This window comes from Lithobates pipiens, unplaced genomic scaffold (assembly GCF_037356315.1).
Source record: "Lithobates pipiens isolate NorthernLeopardFrog02 unplaced genomic scaffold, aLitPip1_a1.2 Scaffold_57, whole genome shotgun sequence".
NCBI lineage: Eukaryota > Metazoa > Chordata > Amphibia > Anura > Ranidae > Lithobates > Lithobates pipiens.
The window spans coordinates 248,265-270,011 of record NW_027507879.1 but is presented as its reverse complement, the minus strand read 5'-3'; the positions used below and the strand labels follow the sequence as shown (position 1 = coordinate 270,011).

Below are 21,747 nucleotides of genomic sequence, written 5' to 3'. Positions count from 1 at the left end.
GGGCACCTTTAAACAACTGCATTGTCAGTCTGCGTGGAGAGTAGTGTTACATGTACTAGCAGATTTAGATAAAGAAATTGAAGTCAAATTCCTGCTCACACTTTATGGGCATTTACAGAGTAGTATTAACAACAAGCAGGCAGATAAGAAAACCCCCGCCAGCAATCAGAATACAATAACTGCAGTAGGTGAGTTGTTCACCCACACAGTGTAGTGTAGATGGATAAATCTGTTTGAGGGGGGCCTTAAACCAATTGTAAGGTTTCGTTTTTTGTTTTTAAATAACCAATCTTTTCATACTTGCCTCCACTGTGCAGCTCGTTTTGCAGATGGTGGCCCTGAACCTGGTCTTCTGGGGTGTCACGGCTCCTCCCCACATCAGATAACCCCCTAGGAGAAGTGCTGTCCTGAGGGGGGGGGGGGGGTTACCTTGCGGGCGCGATCCCAAGTCCAGCATTCAGCGTCCATAGCCACCAAATATATTAATTGGCCCCGCCCCTGGTGCCTGCGTCATTGGACTTGATTGACAGCAGCATGAGCCAATTGCTGCGCTGCTATCTATCTAATCAAGAGCCAAGAACCCTGGGCAGAGAGACGGCACGTCCAACGCCGGGTCAAGTTCCAGGGCTCGGGTAAGTAAAACATTTGGGGGGGGGGGGCTTCACTGGGGGGCCGGTCACTGCCAGGTGTTTTTTAATCTTCATGCATAGGGAGTATTAAGGTGAAAAAACGCAACGGTTTACAACCCCTTTAATGTTTAAGTAAAGGTAATCCGATGGTACCTTTTACAGTGCAGTAAAAGCGATTGGGTGGCTCTACATCCGCCCACATCACTTTAAGTGAAAAGCTTGAAAAAACAAAAGATAATTCACTGATGGCTGTTGCTGCATACGTTTTGCTTGTTTTAACACATTCAATCCAGATTGTATATGTACGGCTTTTAGGTGCCAAGCAGTTGATTTAAATTTAGATGCGACTGTATTAATCACAGAAATATTAGGTGTGTCTATAAAGTTCTGTGAATGGTCCGATATGTCAACAGCAACACAGGCCAGGTATGTGCACATGTACATGGCTATCCAGAGACAAGTCGAGAAGCTCCACCTTGCGTGGAGTACATGTGACTGTCGGTAAACCCGCTGTGGGCAGTAGAATGTAGTGTCAAAGTGCAATAGAGCGATGAGTGAGCCTCAAGTTCTGCTACAAATCGGGGATAACCGTGACCAAGACGCGTGAAATGTTGGTGCAAGTGTATGGAATGGAAGCTGTGAGCAGGAAATGTGTTTGGTTCAAATGCTTTCGTGACTGGAAGGAATTAACTGAGGATGAGCCATGTTTGGGACGGCCATCAACCAGCAGAAACCCAAACATTGATTGAGAGATGCTTCTACGAGATTGGCAGCTAATTCTACGATTGACGGTGGAGTAATTGGGCATTAGCAAGGAAACAGTGCACGCTATGATCCGCAAAGATTTGAGCGAACGGAAGATGTGTCCATGGTTTGTGCCGCACAAGCTGACAGACAAACAGAAAGCAAAATGGATGGAAACATATGGAGATTTCATTACAATGTGTGATCAGGATCCATCCTTTCTACAAACCATCGTAGCAGGGGTTGAGGCCTAGTGCTACCAGTTTGACCTGGAATCTAAGTGGCAATTGATGAAATGGCATTCATGGTCTTCCCTGCGACTCTGTTGCCTTGTTTCCCCGTCTGAAGAGCGTCATGAAAGGAATATTCACCCATGTTTTTGTTAAGGATGAAATCTGTGTCGGTGACTGCTAATGTTAATACACATTAATATTTACATTAAGAAAAATGCAAACAATTATTGCGCCTTTCATATAAAATAAAACTGAATCAAGGAAAAAGCAGCTACACAGAGTGTGACAAAAATTCTAATCAGTAATAGTGGTGAATATGTAGCGCTAAACCAAACAAGTCCACATAGAGGTAAATGAAACCCAAAATGTCCATCTAGACACATAGGTGAATACACAGGATGTCACACAGCCCCGAGAGACACGGTATCTACCATGGACAGGAACTGCAATGATGGCAAATGAATACCAAAACCAACCCTAATAAGAGTGCTGAAACCAAATGGTGAAGCTCAGCAGCAGGATGCCCCAGTAGAATTCCTTATTGGATGAAATGCACTGGACGAGGTACTCTATTCCCCATATTGCTTTTATCACATGATGTTCTTATAAATTTTTTGTACACTGGGTTTTACCTAATAAAAGCCATCTTTTGACCTGCACTATCTGAGCCCCCCCTTTTTTTTTCTTTTTTATGTGTACCGATGCAAGTGCTGCTGAGCTTCACCATTTGGTTCCAGCACCCTTAATGGGGTTGGTTTTGGTCATTCATTTGCCATCCCTGGAGTTCCTGTCCTGGTATTGCCTGCAGTATCCATTATATCCATGGTTGATACTGTGTGAAGTTGGAGTAAGGCCAATCTGGGAATTTCCTGTCATCGGATATATAGTCATCGTGGACCTGTCCCATGGGTGCATTCATGCTCGATTGACTCGTTGTCTTATGGGAGTCCTACATCTCTGATAAGCATGTATGAACCTTGATGTTTATTTTGAAGATGCCTATAGTTTGATGACTCTCGGGACTGTGTGTATTCACCTACGTGATGGACATTTGGGGTTTCATTTACCTCTATGTGGACTTTTTCTCAGACATTTTTTGTCTGATTAATCTCACTCACGAGTTTGCACTGTTTATATGTTTGGTTTAGCGCTACATCTTCACAACCTTCTATTACTAATATTTACATAAACAGACCTTTTACACTGATATCTTAGAAAAAATAAACATTTTATGTATTTTTTTTTTTATAATCTATATAACATATACACACAATGTACCTTCCTTTTAAAGGTGTTAAAACTAATTTTTGTCATTCTCCGTTTACTAGTAAGGCCCCTTCCACATGGGGAAGATCCCTTTGGTGGAGTCCGTCAGCTCAGCAGGAGATCGCTCCCTTGATCTCCGCTGAGCCGGCGGATGACGGGTCCATCTCTGCTCACTGAACAGGAGAGGGGGGCCTGTCAGAGATCCTATGGAGAGATCGTACGAAAACGGACAGCATGTTTCGTTTTCATCAGCTCTCATCCGATCCAATCTGCCAAGACGGATGGCGAACCTATCGCCATACATCTGTTTTTAGCGGATCGGATGGCAGATGGGTGTCAGCGGACACATCTCCGCTGACATCCATCTCCCCATAGAAGTCAATGGCTTGCCCGTTCGGATCTGCCTGAGAAACGGACAGGCGGATGTGAGCAGGCTTATTGTGTGAAAGGGGCCTAAGCTGTGTCATTGCTTGTTAGAATGTCAGCAGAGAGACTTCATTACTTTTCCTTTGTTATGTACTATATTAACACTGTATGGAGCCGTATACAGAGAAATAAGTCCACTGGTGTGCATTAGCTTTACATTAACAGAATATTCTTTATTCTTCAACTTTAGGCAGCTGGAAGTGATTAAACTATTGCGGCAGACAGGGGCTCATCTTTCCTGGGAGGAGTTGGAGCACAGCGGCACAGAACTCTGCAGGTAAGAAAGCTCTTCAGATTTTAGAGTTCTTGCTGCGCATTTCGTGCATTTTCTTGCAATCTTTTCACTAGCAAAATTTCACTTTACCAGTGACACGATCGCTAGAAAATGCATGCGCCTTTTTTGAACACCTACCGACTGTCTGGTGAGAAGGTTTTGCCTCGCTTCTTCAGCTGGTAAGGTAGCACATGCAAGAAAAAGGGTGTTTGTTTTTACTCCTTGCTGCACCCTCTAAAGCAGTCCAGCTGCTGACAGCCTCTTGCTAGCGAAAGGCTCACCAGTGTGATATGGCTTCTAAGATTTCCTCCCCCGCGTGCCCCTTTACCTGACTTCTCTATCAAGATCAATGGCACATCTATCAGTCCGTCCCCACATGCCAGGGTGCTAGAGGTAACCTTAGACTCCGAACTGTCCTTTCAGGCCCACATACAAGCCCTGTCCAAATCATGCCGCCTTAGCCTCCACAACATTTCCAGAATATGCCCCTTTTTAACTAATGACACCACCAAGCTTCTAATTCACTCCCTGGTCATCTCTCGCCTTGACTAATGCAACTCTCTCCTTGTTGGATTACCTTTACATAGACTATCCCCCCTTCAGTCCATAATGAATGCCGCTGCCAGACTCCTCCACCTTACCAACCATTCAGTGTCCTCCACCCCTCTCTGACAATCCCTGCACTGGCTTCCACTCACCCAACGAATACAATTCAAAGTACTAACAATAATTTACAAAGCCATCCATAACTCTGACCCTAGTTACATCACTAACCTAGTCCCAAAATACCAACCAAGCCGCTCTCTTCGGTCATCCCAAGACCTCCTGCTCTCTAGCTCCCTTGTCACCTCCTCCCATGCTCGCCTCCAGGATTTCTCCAGAGCTTCTCCCATCCTTTTGAACTCCCTACCCCAATCTGTCCGACTGTCCCCTAATCTATCCATCTTTAGACGATCCCTGAAAACCCTTCTCTTCAAAGAAGCCTATCCTGCTTCTAACTCTGTTTTATTTCCTCCATCAGCTCCTCCCCCACAGCTATTACCTTTTGTGTCAATCCTTTTTAGATTGTAAGCTCTAACGAGCAGGGCACTCTGATTCCTCTTGTAACCAAATTGTAACGCCTGCCCTCATGTTGTAAAGCGCTACGCAAACTGTTGGCGATATATAAAACCTGTATAATAATAATTTCACAGTTTAGGTATGGGATTTCCCCGAAGGCAGCAGTGATGTTGCCTTCCTAGGGTGGGTGTATCTGTGTGGCCGGGGCTAAACCTTCACTGCTATCAGGGAAACCATGAAGGGTAAAAGAAAATAGTAATAAAAAGCAAAGCAGCACAAAAAAACGTTGGGCAATTTCAATTTAGGGAAAGCATCACATTAACGCACATTAAGCAGACCCATTGACTGAATGGTAAGCATACTGTCAAATAATGTTAGATAAATAAAGAGGAGGATAAAGGTCCAGTAACTTTGTACAACTTCAAATAAAACCCATAGAATCTTTATTTCAATTCCATCAAGATAGAAAAGGAGTCCAATACATAGCAAGGCCTGATGGAATTTAAATAGATTCTATGGATTTTATTTAACCACTTGCCGACCGGCCGCCACAGTTTTGCAGAATGGCACGGCTTGACATTGTTACGTCGCTTTGCCCTGTGGCCACTGGGGACACACATGTGCTGCCAGAGGCGCGCACATGCTGCTCTCCCCTGCCTGGAGCCGATGCGAGTGCAGGCGAGCACAATCACCGCCGGGCTCCCACGATCACCGCTGACACACCGAGAACCGGGATCTGTGTAAACGCAGAGTTTCCGGTTCTCTAAGGGGAGAAGAAAAAGATTGTGTGTTCATACAGAGTATGAGCAGCGATCTGTCATCTCCCCTATACAGTCCCCTGCCCCCTTCAGTTAGAACACACACGAGGGAACATAACCCCTTGATCGCCCCCTAGTGTTAACCGATTGTCTGCCGGTGACATTTTTACAGTAATCAGTGCATTTTAATAGCAGTCCTGATAAAAATCGCAGATTGCCGCCATTACTAGTAAAAAAAAAAAAAAAAATGATAAAAATGCCATAAAACTATCCTCTATTTTGTAGACGCAATAACTTTTGCGCAAACCAATTAATATATGCTTATTGCGAATTATTTTTTTTTTTTTATCAAAAATATGTAGAAGAATGCATATCTGCCTTTACAGAGGGAACATTTTTTTAATATATAACATTTTGGGGAATATTTATTATAGCAAAAAGTAAAAAATATAGCTTTTTTTTAATTTATTTAAAATTTTCGCTCTTTTTTGTTTATAGCGCAAAAAATAAAACTGCAAAGGCGATCAAATACCACCAAAATAAATCTCTATTTGTGGGGGAAAAAAAGGACATCAATTTTGCTTGGGTGCAACATCGCTCCACCGCTCAATTACCAGTTAAAGCGACGCAGTGCCGAATTGCAAAAAAGTGCTCTGGTCAGGAAGGGCGTTAAATCTTCCAGGGCTGAAGCGGCTAAAGTTGTACCATGTTGTCGCACCCTTATCCCTTTATATATATTTTTTTTAAACATTATTGGATGGTATGTCCTGCACAGGTAACTTGCTTTATCCGGCAATCTGCATTTACAACTTGGGTTGCAGCATCACATCTTTTCAATTTTGAGAATGGTGGGCGGCATGTATCATAGGTTTTTGACATTGGTGAATATCGTTGACGTTTTTTCTTCCACCTCAAAGTGCGCATGAGAAAGTATGTCGTTTCTAATGTGCACTCAAAACTTCCAACTGCAGAACTATCTGTATTATCTTATAGCATCGGGGTGAATTCAAATCTTTCTTCAACTGTCATTTTCCTACACAGATAGAAAGCTGAATGTCTCCCTATTGGGAACAAGCCATTCACACACATTCATAAAGATTTTACATCATCCACGAGTGACTAATGCAGGCTGTCATGGCAGACCTATCCTTTTGAGAATGCCAATTGCCTGGTTGTCATGCTGATGCTTTGACTTCACCTCTAAATTTACTGACCTGGAATGAGTATAACGATAAGGAATTGAATGCCTAATTACAGCATGTTTGTTTCATGTCTGTGTCGACAACTGATTAAAACAAGTCATTGAGATGTAGCCAGCATTCTTGATATGGAGAACTCCATACAGCTTGCTACAAGTATATTTTAGTCCAATGTGATTCTTTGTGCTCTACAAAGTCGCACACAAGCCAACTTTGTAGCTGTTTTTGAGGGTTTACATTGAAGTCTATGGCCCTCAAGTCGCATGAAGGTCAGACCAAAGTAGTGCAGGAACTACTTTAACCTCTAGAGATCCGCGCTATAGCCGAATGACTGTTACAGCGCGGACCTGCTTTGCCGGGACTATGTCTATTGACGTCATCCCGTGCACGAGCGGCCTGCTCTGTGATCAGCAAGTCAATGAGATTTGCCTGATCACAGATCGGAGCAAGGGGTCGATCCCGACCCCTTACCACATGATCAGCTGTCAGCCAATGACAGCTGATCATGTGATCACAACAAAGCCGGTAATCGGCTATTTTTCCTCCTCGCGCTGGCAGCGCGAGGAGAAAAAAAAAAGCCGATCACCGGCGGCCGTGAGAGGGACTTCACTCCCGATCACGGCCAGCTCATCAGTGCCCCCTGCCAGTGCCACCTAAATATGGAAAAAAGTGCCACCCATCAGTGCCCACAATCTGCCTCAATAACAGTGCTACACCTCAGTGCCACATATCCGTGCCCAGCAGTGCCACCTGTCTGTGCCCCCCATCGGTGCCGCCTTATCTGTGCCCATCAGTGCAGCCTCATCAGCGCATTTCAATAAAGGAGAAAAATTACCTGTTTGCAAAATTTTATAACAAACTATTAAACATGATTTTTTATTTTGCAACTTTTTTTGTTTAGCAAAAAATAAAACTCACAGCTGTAATTAAATACCACCAAAAGAAAGCTCTATTTGTGGGGAAAAAAATGATAAAAATGTAATTTGGGTACAGTGTTGTATGCCCGCGCAATTGTCATTCAAAGTGTATCAGCGCTGAAAGCTGAAAATTGGTCTGGGCAGGAGGGGGGTTTAAGTGCCCAGTAAGCAAGTGGTTAACCAGTTCCGCCCCAGAACAATTTTTTTTTATTTTCCGCATATTTTTAATAATTACTTTTAATAATTTAACATAATTTTTGGCAATAAGATTAAACCCCCCCCCCAGAAAATTTTATATTTTCTGAAAGCAGAGGCCCTGTAGAAAAAAAAAAAGTGGTAGTTGTAAATTTTTATTTCACGTAATATTTGCGCAAGTGTTTATTAAAGGCAAATTTTCAGAAAAAAAATATAATAAAATAAATTTTAGTATAAAACCACACCATTTAACCCCGACCGGCGCACGCTGATGTACGTCAGCAGAATGGCACGGGCAGGCATATTGGCGTACAGGTACGTCCATTTCTATATGCCGCCCTGCCATTGCGTGCCGGTCGGGACCCCCGTGAGTCCGGTGGCGGGTCTCGCGGACTCTATCGCCACGGGGATACCCGCGATCGTCTCACTGGGAGGCTGAACGGGGAGATGCCGTTGTAAACAGCATCTCCCCGTTCTGCCTAGCAACAAGTGACACTGATCTCTGCTCCATGTGATTGGAGCAGAGATCAGTGTTCACTAACACAAAGCCCAGCCCCCCACAGTTAGTAACACGCCCCTAGGAACACTTAACCCCTACACTGCCACCCCCTGGTTAACCCCTTCACTGCCAGTGTCATTTACACAGGAATCTGTGCCTTTTGTATAAATGACAATGGTCCCAAAAATGTCCGATGTGTCTGCCATAATGTCGCAGTCACAATAAAAATCGCTGATCGCCACCATTACTAGTAAAAAAAATAATAATAATAAAAATGCCATAAAATTATCCCCTATTTTGTAAACGCTATAACTTTTGCGCAAACCAATCAATCAATCGCTTATTGCGATTTTTTTTTTTTTGATTTTTTTTTTTATACCAAATATATGTAGAAGAATATGTATTGGCCTAAACTGAGGGGAAAAAAAATGTTTTTATATATATATATATATATATATATATATATATTTTTTTTTTTTTTTTTTTTTTGGGCGGGATATTTATTATAACAAAAAGTAAAAAAAATTTTTTATTTTTTTTTCAAAATTGTTGCTCTATTTTTGTTTATAGCGCAAAAATAAAAAACCGCAGGGGTGCTCAAATACCACCAAAAGAAAGCTCTATTTGTGGGAAAAAAAGGACGTCGATTTTGTTTGGGAACCACGTCGCACGACCGTGCAATTGTCAGTTAAAGCGACGCAGTGCCGAAACGCAAAAAGTGGTCTGGTCTTAAGCCAGCAAAATGGTCCGGTCTGAAAGTGGTTAATAACCATTTTTGGTCAAATATAAAAGATGTGGTTGCATCGAGTAAACAGGTACCAAACATTCCATGTCTAAAAATTGTGTTCTCCCACTATATCGGCAAACAATGGTGCCCCAAATACCCCATAGGTGGCACTTTAAAAGCCTTGAGGCTGGGTTCACACTGCCGTATGGAGCGTCTCACAGCAGGGGTTTCACTGCAATCTTTCTTCCCCAGCCGCCTGTGGTTCCAGGCTCCAGTGAGTGCTGGACAGCCCGGGAGGCACCACCCTGCTGGCTGTGTGGAAGTGATTGGCTGCCGCATCACTTTCACGCCAAGAGCCAGCTGAACAAAATGCGCACAAGCTGATGGCTGTTACTGCTTGTGATTAAAGGTTCACTCTTTGGACCTTCATAGTATGCCCAAAAAGCTAAATTGGTTAAAATTGCTGTCACTTTAAGTCACGCATATATGAATGGTACTTATTGGGAAACTTGGGGTGCAACTTGTCAAGTGACTTTATGTTCCAAAGTTGTATGACAAGTTGCACAAGTGTGAATGGGGCCGTAACAGTATGATAAAAAAAAGATAGATGTGAAAGCAGGTAGGAGCTAGTTTAGGATGCCTCTGGAAAGACTTGGGAAATACAGAGTAACTTAAAACTATGGCGAAAATAGAGGCGTTTCCCAGACCAACCGGTTTAAGTGGTATTCCAGCTGAATTATTTTTTTTTTTTTTAAAGTCAGCAGCTGCAAATACTGTAGCTGCTGACTTTGTGAATGGCCAGCTTGTCTTCTGGGACACACACACCTGCCCCAGAAGACAACGGAGGGCTTGCCGCAGAAGAGGAAGTGACGTCCTCAGCCCAGCTGGATCGGAAGTACTCTAAAAATGTACGAGAGAAAGAAAAAAATTGGGTGGAACTCCGCTTTAAGCTGGCCATAGACGGGTCTTTTTTTTTTTTTTTTTTTTTTTTTTTTTTCCTTCAGCTGGCAAGCAAACAAGCAAGATGGATGGCAGATTCATCCTTCCTCAACTGTGACGTAGTCTGACAGTGAAACTCATCAGTGGGTTTAAAAGTCGCTGATCAAATATGCGGTCTCTCGGCAGCCGGGCCTTGGCGCAGAGGGGACCACATCTTTGCGTGCATTAGCATCAATAGAGCTGTGCAGAGAGGGAGCTCCCAGCATAGTGATCGCTTCTTATGATCAGGAGTTTTCCAATCATGCGACATAGGGCTAAAAACTCACTCTGGCCACTCCCCTTCCATATATTCTCGGATATCGGTCCTGGTCAATCGGCTTGAGAAAGCAGCGTGGCAGCCACGCTATTCACGGCCATCCAGCTCGAGAAACGCGTCGCATTTCCAGTGACGTCATCACCCTCCATCTGGATTACAGTCTGTTTCCCAAGCCTCGTTCTGATGTCCATTCACCGCTGCTGGCCGAACACCACCTAGCGGCTTTGGAGACTAACACAGGGACAGCAGATCCTTCCCAGGGATTGACTCCACTGATGATCCCCGTTGTATGGCACCGTACAATGCCTTATACTTAAAATGAGAGTTATGCTTGTAACCAATTGTTGTATTAAAATTATCATACAGTCTGCACCCAGGGGTGACTCTTTTTCTTGTTTTTTTTTTCAAAAGCCCCATCCCCTGGAATGCCAAATCCCTTAAAGAGGAAGTAAACCCTGATGGGTTTACTTCCTCTTTGATTCACTGCAAAGGTAAAGCATAGTAGTCCATTATGTGTCATTTACCTGACACAGGAGCCAGCGAAGTCACCGCTGTCCCCTGTAGTCCGAAGCATCCATCTTCTGGGTGGGTCTCGCCGCTCCGCCGCTGTCATTCGACGAAGCCGTAGACAGCGGTGTCTGTCTTTCGGCAAATATCTCCTAAACCGTGTAGGTTTAGGAGATATTTCTTGGACCTACAGGTAAGCCTTAATCTAGGCTTACCTGTAGGTCAAAGTGATTTGTAAGGGTTTACAACCACTTTAAAAGGTCAACAGGAGCCGGTGCCAAGGTGTTAACAGAAGTCGAGTAAACAATCAACTTCTGTCTAGCAGGGACAGCCACAGACTGATCAAAATGCGGCCGGTCTCTGCTAAATTTCAGTCTGTCTTTGATCAGCTAAATGCTTTACCCTTTCTAATAAAAAAATTAAAATATTATCGTGGCTGTGATTGGTACCACCTCAACCTTTGCTTCAGTTTTCAGAGACTGTTACAACTGGTGATGGTTTGCAAAAGGTGAGGGTGCAGCTATGAGCAAATGCTACATTTTTTGCTTTAAATTTCATAAACCAGCCTGCTGTCTTCTTCAGTTAGATTATGTGAACTATTTTGGGAAGAAAACGATGTCCAGAGCAAACCAACTCTCACATCTGCTCTTCCATTAACACACTAAGATTTGTCATCAAAATTCTTTAAAGAGACACAAGGCCGGCTGTGAGGAAGAGTGTGCAGTGCATTCCAAGCTGGGTCACTTCAGGAAGTGCTCATAATATTCGCATACTTGAGGCTTGAAAATGTGCAGGGAATGTAGAAATGTAGAAACACACAAAACATACCAGAGTATGGAGGGAGAGGCTGACACATGCCATTCCTTCCCACAGAGCAGCAGAAGTGTCTCTTTGCCCCACCTTTTCATCTGCTCAGCCAGTGGAACTGGTTTTCTGGCTGCTGGATATTTTAGAGATGGGGGAATGAAGGGGTACAGAGTCCAGACTGATAAAGCAAGCCTGTACTACAGTAATATAACAAGTGATTTTTACAATACCCCCCCCCCCCCCCCAGCTTTCTTTCCAATAAAGTCTGTGTTTTTCTTTCTTAAAGGGACCTGGTCACTGTGCTGGTTAAGTATACCTAAAGTACCTTTCCAGCAGCCTCGGTCTTCAGAAGCTGCCACTTTGATACTCCTCAGGAACCACAGTTTGTATGGCAGATGGAGCAGATTTTTTTACACAATAATTTTTTTACCCAAAAAGTGTTGAATCCCTGCCGACTCGGGAGCAGCAGTATTTAAAGACATTGACCAACAGAAAGGCAAATGTGATCCTATTGTAACTGGTGTCACTCACATTAACCACTTACCACCCAGGCCAATTCTGGCACTTCCTACATGTAAAAATAATTTTTTGCTAGAAAATGACTCAAACCCCCAACATTATATGTTTTGTTTTTTAGCGGAGACCCTAGGGCAGTGATGGCGAACCTTGGCACCCCAGATGTTTTGGAACTACATTTCCCATGATGCTCATGCACTCTGCAGTGCAGCTCAGCATCATGGGAAATGTAGTTCCAAAACATCTGGGGTGCCAAGGTTCGCCATCACTGCCCTAGGGAATACAATGGCGGTCGTCCCAACTTTTTATCTTGCATGGTATTTTCACAGCAATTTTTCAAACTTTTTTTTTTTTTTTGGAAACCAAAACTTTTTTCTTTAAAAAAAAAAAAAAGAACATTAACCCACATTTTTTGCAGAATGTGAAAGATGATGTTACGCTGAGTGAATAGATACCCAACATGTCACACTTTAAAATTGTGCACGCTCACGGAATCTTCAGTACGTAGAGATCTCCATAGACGCTTTAAAAATGTATTGAAGGATAGAAAAAAAATGGACTTTACCGGCACATATAAAATATAACAAATTTTTAATAGTTCACAGATATTAGTTACATATACAGTACACATGGAAGGTAACACGTTGATAGACAAATACAAAAAGAGGGGGACCCATTGATCAACCCCAGAGATGGACGCCACTTGTATACTTCCACACACACTAGGATATGGCATTCGCTATCGGGGTGCTCAAAGGTCCTTGAAGAGTTAAAAATTGCTTAACATGTTTCACGACTGAGGTTGTCCCTTCTTCAGGAGCTTCTATATCTTTAGAGAGATAGATTTACAGTTCGAATAATGCATACATATTTAATAGTCATAGATTATATACAAAAATATGCATATACTGTAAACTGACCACACTTCAGTTTGCCCTCGCTGATGGGACACCCCTGCTGACCACTGAAACCCTCTCTTGATGTATAAGAGGAGTAGACCACAAAAAAAGTCACCAACAACGACCAAACAGCCCATACAAGACGCTTTAAAAATGTTTGGGCTAGAATTATTGCTCTCGCTCTAATATTCGCAGCGTTACCTCACGTGTGATTTCGCTTCTGTGAGCGGGGACGGGGGAGCTTTACATTTTTTTTTTTTTTTTTGACACTTTTTTTTTTTTTTTTTCTGTTATTCTTATTACAAGGAATGTAAACATCCATTGTAATGGGAATAGGTTATGAAAGGTCCTCTTTAAAGCGAGATCTGGGGTCTATAAGTCCCCAGATCACACCTCTAGGCTGGGAAGCCTGAAATAAAAAAATGCAACAGCATGTGCAAATGCAGAGGCCGGACGTGATGTCATAACATCGCGCCCGGCCTCCGAAAGGTCATAGAGACTTCCAGGGACTATCTGGCCCACAGGATTCTCCACGGTCAGCTTCTGGCACCATCAGATTCCTCCTTGGGCTCGCTGATTTACACGGGCGAGCCAATAGAAGCGGTGGGAGGGGGGCACATCCCCTTCCACCCCCTGTAAAAACAATCAAGTGGCTGAACAGCTGCTATGATTGTTTTTACGGTGCAGGGAATCGCCAACTGTAAAAAAATATATCTGATGCCCTGCAGGCATCGTTCAGATATCGCCACTCAAAGTCTGCAACGTCGTACCGGCAGGAAGTGGTTAAAGTGTTACGAAGGTCTGATTTTTTCAAATTAAACTAACAAACATTAATGTTATACGCACCTGCTTTTTGCAGTGGTTTTGCACAGAACAGCCCCAATCCTCCTCCTCGGGTCCCTGGCGGCTATCCTGGCCCATCCTCTTCTTTTATGTGCCCCCATAGCAAGCTGTTTGCTAAGGGGACAAACGGTGCATGCTCGCTTCTGACCTGTGTGTCTATGGAGCCGCACTCCATAGACTTACACAGCGGGACTTAGGCCTGCCCCCCACTTCCTCTTTACTGCATTTAATTGACAGCGGCAAGAGCCAATGGCTCCTGCTGCTGTTTGAATGCTGTGTGAAGGGGAAGAAAGGGGAGAAATCTACAGGAACATTCAACACTTGGCCGGACACTGCATTATATCACGTGACCAATGTATAACGATCGTCTAGAAAAGTATATATATAGCAGCATTATTTTAATGAAAATAAAACAAATTTATAGGTTGTGGGTACTTCAGGGGAGACACTTTAAACTCAACTTCTTGAGATCCACACTATAGCCAAATGACGGCTACAGCGCGGACCTGCTTTGCCGGGACTACGTCTATTGACGTTGTCCCGTGCACAAGCGGCCTGCGCGCCCCGCTCTGGGATCAGCGAGTCTGAGACTCGCCTGATCACGGATTGGAGCAAGGTATCGATCCTGACCCCTTACCATGTGATCACAACACAGCTGGTAATCGGCTATTTTTCCTCCTCGCGCTGATAGCGCGAGGATAAAAAAAAAGCCGATCACCGGCCGCTGTGATCAGGACATCTGTCCCGATCACGGTGAGCTGGGGACAGCTCATCAGTGCCACCAAAATTTGCCAAAAAGTGACACCCATCAGTGCCCACAATCTGCCTCGCACACAGTGCTGCACCTCAGTGCCACATATCTGTGCCCAGCAGTGCCATCTATCAGTGCCCATCTTATCTTTGCCCATCTGTGCTGCCTTATCTGTGCCCATCAGTACTGCCTTATTTGTGCCTTTCGGTGCCACCTTAACTGTGCCTATCAGTGCCCACCAACGCCGCCTCATCAGCGCATTTCACTGAAGGAGAAAAATTGCCTGTTTGCAAAATTTTATAATAAACTATTAAACATGATTTTTTATTTTTTGTTATTTTGCATCTTTTTTTGTTTAGCAAAAAATAAAACTCCCAGCTGTAATTAAATACCACCAAAAGAAAGCTCTATTTGTGGGGAAAAAAAGGATAAAAATTTCATTTGGATACAGTATTGTATAGCCACACAATTGTCATTCAAAGTGCATCAGCGCTGAAAGCTAAAAAATTGGTCTGGGCAGGAGGGGGGTTTAAGTGCCCAGTAAGCAAGTGGTTAACAAACATGCAGGTGCATGTCCTCGAATGCAAAGGAGTGTGGGTTCAGAGCTGCGCATATGTAAAATTCGGAGCAGCAGCTGTGTCTGTGCAGCCATTGCATCCCAATTGACTTGAATGGGACTGCCTCCAGGGGGGTGCACAGGACACTTGTACAGGTAAACTCAAGGGACGTGCGGTGAGGTCAGTGGCTAGTATCAGAGCCAGATGCTCACAGGTTACATACGCCGCGAACGTTGGAGCGAGAGCACTAGTTCTAGCACTAGAAAATCTAAACATGTAACCTGTAAAAGAAATTTAAAGCATCACCTATGCAGATTTTTAAGTACCGAAGTTGGCGCCTTACCACGAGTGTTTTTAATTTTAAAGTGTGACATGTTGCGTGTCTATTTATTTGGCCTAACATCATATTTCACATTATACAGTAGAGTTGGGCTAACTTTAGTGGGTTTTTTTGTGTTTGTTTTTTTTTTTTGTTTAATATTCATGAAACAATTTTTTTCCCCAAAACAAACACGTTTTGAAGTTACACGGTATTTGCGCAGCAATTTTTCAACGACCACCATTTTATTCCTTAGGGCATCTGGCAAAAATATTATATTGTATATATAAATATTATTTATATATATATATATATATATATATATATATATATATTAATGTTTTAGGGGTTCCGAGTCATTTTCCATAAAAAAAAAAAAATGATGGTTTTTATATGTAGCAGAGAAGTATCAGAATTGGCCTGGGTGGCAAGTGGTTAACCACTTCCCTACCGGGCCATAGTAAAATGACGTCCTTGACTTTCGGGGGAGATATCTGAATGATGCCTGCAGTTAGAGGCATCATTCAGATATAATTTTCAGCCGCCCATTCTGTGCATGATAAGAACAATCATAGCGGCAGTTCCGCCACTTGATCGTTCTTAAAGGCGACGGGATTGGATGCCGCCATCCGGTGCTTCTCCGGGCTCTGCCATCGCGCTGGATGAGGACGATAGAGATTTCCGGTGACCAATTGTTACCCGATTGCGGCTGTGAACATGATATCGGTGAAGTTTTATTTTCAACCCATCTCATGCTTTCCAGCCTGGAGGAGAGATGTCTTATTGACTATGCATCTCTCCATAAAGAGGACCTGTCACATAGATTCCTATTACAAGGGATGTTTACATTCCTTGTAATAGGAATAAAAGTGATCAAAAAAATTAAAAGTGTAAAAAATAAAATAAAAATGTATTGAAATTCAAATACAATTTTTTTTTTAAACCGCCCCTGTTCCCGTGCGCTCGCGCTCAGAAGCGAACGCACATGCAAATCCCGCCCACATATGTAAATGCCTCTCAAACTACACATGTGAGGTATCGCCGCATGCGTTACAGCGCGTGCAACAATTCTAGCACTAGACTGCCTCTGTATCTCTAAACTGGTAACATGTAAAAAAAATTTAAAGAGTCCCCTATGCAGATTTTTAAGTACTGAAGTTTGGCGCTATTCCATGATTTTGCACAATTTTAAAGCATGACATGTTGGTTATCTATTTACTCAGCGTAACATAATCTTTCACATTTGTACAAAAAAATTGCGTTAACTTTACTGTTTTTTTTTTTTTTTTTTTAATTAAACAGTTTTTTTTCCCCCCAAAAAAAGCGTTTGAAAAATTATTGCGCAAATACCGTGTGAGATAAAAAGTTGCAATGACCGCCATTTTATTCCCTAGGGTGCTAAAAAACAAAACAAAAAAAAAAACATGTATAATGTTTTAGGGTTCTGAGTAATTTTATAGCAAAAAAAAAAAAAAATTATGTTTTACATGAAGGAGAGAAGTCCAGGAATAGGCCTGCTATGGAAGTGGTTAATTACCATAAGTAATATACAAATAATTATATTGTTTTTAAGGTAATTTGCTAGATTTCCAAAAACTGTACTCAAGCAGGTGTCTTAACGGATAAAGTACTAATGTTTGAAGTTATAACTTCAAACCAGCAATTTTACAGTAAATGGATAAATAATAAATTGTTATAACATATAGCACAATAATATATGATTTAGCTTGATTAAAACCATACCTTTTCATCAGGCAGCAGATTCTCATTCTCCCTCTTAACTGTGTGAGAAAAACATAGGATTGTGAGTAAATCTTATACCCATAAACCCATGCTTTTCCTTCTAGTTAAGAAGACTGGGCTGGAAAGGAGCCCCTTCTATGACACTGCAGTGAGAGGAGAGCCTCCACTACAGCATTTTTATTGCAGAGCATGTTCCAATGATGCTTTAACATTTGGCCAAGGCTCCAAGCTGTCCATTGAGCTCAGTGCCTCTGACAAGCAGTATCTAAATGCACTGAGAGCTCATCCTCCCAGTCTGCTGCAAACAGTGTGCCAGCTTGTATTTAAACTGGCCGCTCTGTATGTAGCTTCTGACAGGCTGCACAAGAACCCTGCTATCACTTGAGTTACCTATGACCCAAATTTGGTGTCTCTGTGACCCCAGGTTGTCAAACTATGACCCTCAAAGCGCTTTTTTTTTTTTTTTTTAATGTTCATAACGCCGCTTTCCCTGACTGCATGTCCCTGGTAAACTTGGCCTTGCATGGGCGTACTTTATAGTAGGCACTACGTGAAAGAGACCATTAACTTATATACTGCATAAGTAGCCTGGAACATGTAACGTGCAGACTTTGCTGATCTGAAGTATTGCAGACAAAGTCAGACACAGCCAGGCAACCTCAATACTCCTCTGACAGGGGAAATTTTAAAGACAAAAAAACAAATTTTAGATATTTGCTTTGTAGAAAATAAATCACCTCTACTCACTGATGGCCCTGCAATTTTAGCAGATGTTTTAAGTACTCGCCAAAACCAATTACTGATATCTACCGCAACGGTTTTGTTTTAACTTCAGCTGTTAGCTATGGTACAAAGCATTGAAAAGTTATTTACAAATGAATTGCAATTTAGTGCTTTGAAATGTGTAAATATGTAAACCACTTCATTACCAGGCATGTAGACCTTCCTGCCCAAGCCAATTTTCAGCTTTCATCGCTGTAGCAATTTGAATGACAATTGCGCGGTCATACAACACTGTACTCACATTTTTTATCATTTTGTTCCCACAAATAGAGCTTTATTTTGGTGGCATTTGATCACCTCTGCGATTTTTTTTATTTTTTGTGCAGCAAATAAAAAAAAAAGACCGAAATTTTTTGAAAAAAAAAAGGTTTTCTTTGTTTCTGTTAAGAAAAAAAATTGTATACGAGAATGTTTTCTTCAATGATGGGCACTGATATGGCTGCACCAATGAGTTGGCACTGGTATGCAGCACTGATGGACACCCATAGGTGGCACTGATGGGCACTTATGGGTAGCACTGCTGGACACTGATGGGTGGCATTGCTGGGCATCACTGATTTTATTTGGTACATGATGGTGCCAGTCAGTGCCCATTTGTGGGCACTGATTTGCACATGTGGATGGCCATGGGTTACATACCTGGTTGCCCACTTCTCTGGTGGTCCTGGGGGCTTCTCTGGTGGTCCAGTGTGGGCATCCAAGGGGGGGCTGTACTGATAAGGTGCAGACACCCCCCCCCCCCCCCCCCCCCGTCAGGAGAGCTGGTGCTCGGCTCACCTCTACTTGCGTCAGTTAGACGCGAGTGAGAAAACGCAGATCAGTGGCTTTTCCTGTTTACATCGTGATCAGCCGTGACTGGACTCTGCTAATCACGTGGTAAAGAGCCTCCACCAGAGGCTCTTTACCGAGATTGGTGGAGCGGTGTGTCAGTCTAACACCAATGCGTGGCGGCAAGCTATTGTGAAGGACGTCCTATGACGCCCACTCAGGATAACAGAACCACTTCCCGGGCATCAATTTGCTATTGACGGGTGGGAAGTGGTTAATATATGTGTAAAAATATTCGCCAACAAAGCAAACAAAAAAAGTTTTAACTGTTTATCATTTATAACAGGGATATGCAATTAGCAGACCTCCAGCTGTTGCAGAACTACAAGTCCCATGAGGCATAGCAAGACTGACAGCCACAAGCATGACACCCAGAGGCAGAGGCATGATGGGACTTGTAGTTTTGCAACAGCTGGAGGTCCGCTAATTGCATATCTCTGGTTTATAAAATAGACGTGAAAAAAAGCAGGAAAAATAATTAAATGGAGGAGAATAGAGAGTTAATTAAGACTGATTAGCGTAAATAAAGGGTTATTAAGGGGTTAAACAGAGGAACATTTGTTCATCCCTTTGATTTGCAGATGAAGAAACAGAAATATACAAAAAGAAACAAGGTTTCTTTTTATTTTAGTCTTTCAAGGCTGAACAATGTTGGTAATAAACATTTCCGGCTGTTTTTATTTTTATTTTTTTTATTTTTTTTGACAGCTCCAATTACCGGACTTCTTTAAGGCCCCTTTCACACTGGGGTGGTGGATCCATTGGCAGTAAAGTGCTGCTACTTTTAGCTGCGCTTTACCGTCGTATTTGCAAGGGTATTTGGCCCGCTAACGGGTGTGTTTACCCTCCTGCTAGTGGCCAAAAAAGGGTTACAGCAGCGCTTTGCCTGACGGTATAGCCGTGCTGCCCATTCATTTCAATGGGCAGGAGCGGTATACACACTGTTCCTTCACTGCTCCAAAGATGCAGCTTGCAGGACTTTATTTTTTTTATTTTTTTTATAGTGTCCTGCCAGTGTGTGAGCCCACAGGGCTTTCACATTGGAGACAAAGCAGCGGCTGTTTCAGGGTGCTTTTCAGGTGCTATTTTTAGCGCTGTAGCGCCTGCAAAGTGCCCCAGTGTGAAAGGGGTCTAACACTGGGGAGACCCACTGACAGCTCAAAGAGCCTGAAAGTATCGGTTTCAGGTATAGGTGCATTTGCACGAGTACCAACACTTGTGCAGATACTAGTATTGGTGCAACCCCAGTAGAAATCCTATCACGTGTGTCTTTTGGTAAATACTGCATGATGGATTGTCTGTCTGATTTAAACCTGTCTCAGGTGCCCTCTAATTTCTTCCCGCTTTGTGGCCATGCTTAGTGGATATTGTCTGGCTTGTACAAACCGTATCTCTCCTCCTTGAGATAACATCCTGTCTACTGTGTCTGCACTGTGATGTCTTTACACTCGGTGTGCTTCAAATACTCACCACTAATAACCTGTTGCGTTCAATTACTTTGCCGCTGCTGCAGTGACAAACCTTTTACTGTCAGCAGCTTTTACTCTTGATTAGAACAGAGACCTCAGACAACTTCCAAACACTCTGAAAGCATTTTATGTCTTGGTCTTTGCCATCAGGGTTTACTTTACAAATAATGAAAACCTGAAAAATAAATGATGCCATGTAGAACGTGAAACTCGCAGTGCTTTAAAAAAAAAAAAAAAAAAAAAAAAAGTATTCATATCTCTTGAAATTTTCCACATTTTGTCAAGTTACAACTAAAAGCGTAAATTTATTTTATTGGGTTTTTTTGTGATAGACCAACACAAAGTGGCACACAGATGTGAAGTGGAAGGAAAAATATTAAATTTTTTTAAAAACGTTTTTACAAATATCTGAAAAGTGTGCCGTGCATTTGTATTCAGCCCCCTTTACTCTGATACCCCTAACTAAAATCTAGTGGAACTAATTGCCTTCAGAAGTCACCTAATTCATAAGTAGAGTCCACCTGTGTGTAATTTAATCTCAGTAGAAGTACAGCTGTTCTGCCAAGGCCTCAGAGGTTGTTAAAGAACCTTAGTGAACAAACCGCATCATGAAGGCAAAGGAACACACCAGACAGGTCAGGGATAAAGTTGTGGGGAAGTTTAACCAGTTCCTGACCAGCGCACGCCAATGTATGTTGGCAGTATGGCATACAGGTACGTCCAATCTTTAATGCCGCCCTGCCATCACGAGCGCGCTCGCGTGCTGGTCGGGACCCCCGTGAGTCCAGTCGCGGGTCCCGCGGACTCTATCGCCGCCGGCATACCTGCGATCGTCTCACGGGGCAGCTGAACGGAGAGATGCCGTTGTAAACAGCATCTCCCCGTTCTGCCTAGCAACTAGTGACGCTGATCTCTGCTCCATGTGATTGGAGCAGAGATCAGTGTTCACTAAATGAAAGCCCAGCCCCCAACAGTTAGTAACACACCCCTAGGAACACTTAACCCCTACACTGCCACCCCCTGGTTAACCCCTTCACTGCCAGTGTCATTTACACAGGAATCGCTGCATTTATATAGCAGTGATTGCTGTATAAATGACAATGGTCCCAAAAATGTCTGATGTGTCCGCCATAATGTCGCAGTCGCAATAAAAATCACTGATCACCACCATTACTAGTGAAAAAAAAATGATTAATAAAAATGTCATAAAACTATCCCCTATTTTGTAAACGCTATAACTTTTGCGCAAACCAAACGCTTATTGCAATTTTTTTTTTTTTAATATGTAGAAGAATACGTATCGGCCTAAACTGAGGAAAAAAAAATGTTTTTTTATATATGTTTGGGGGATATTTATTATAACAAAAATTAAAAAATTGTCGCTCTATTTTTGTTTATAGCGCAAAAAAATTAAAACCGCAGGGGTGATCAAATACCACCAAAAGAAAGCTCTATTTGTGGGGAAAAAAAGGATGTTAATTTTGTTTGGGAGCCACGTGACCGTGCAATTGTCCATTAAAGCGACACAGTGCCATATCGCAAAA

General features: G+C 42.7%; 1 protein-coding gene across 1 annotated transcript in view; it reads left to right on the top strand.

Annotated features, from left to right (window-relative positions):
* The window catches only part of ASPG (asparaginase), a gene marked incomplete in the record, with an annotated part of 142,614 nt that overhangs the window by 101,694 nt on the left and 19,173 nt on the right, over positions 1-21,747 (top strand). The window contains 1 exon segment of the mRNA XM_077467569.1: positions 3,489-3,575. Within this exon segment, the coding sequence (XP_077323695.1) occupies positions 3,489-3,575 (87 nt within the window).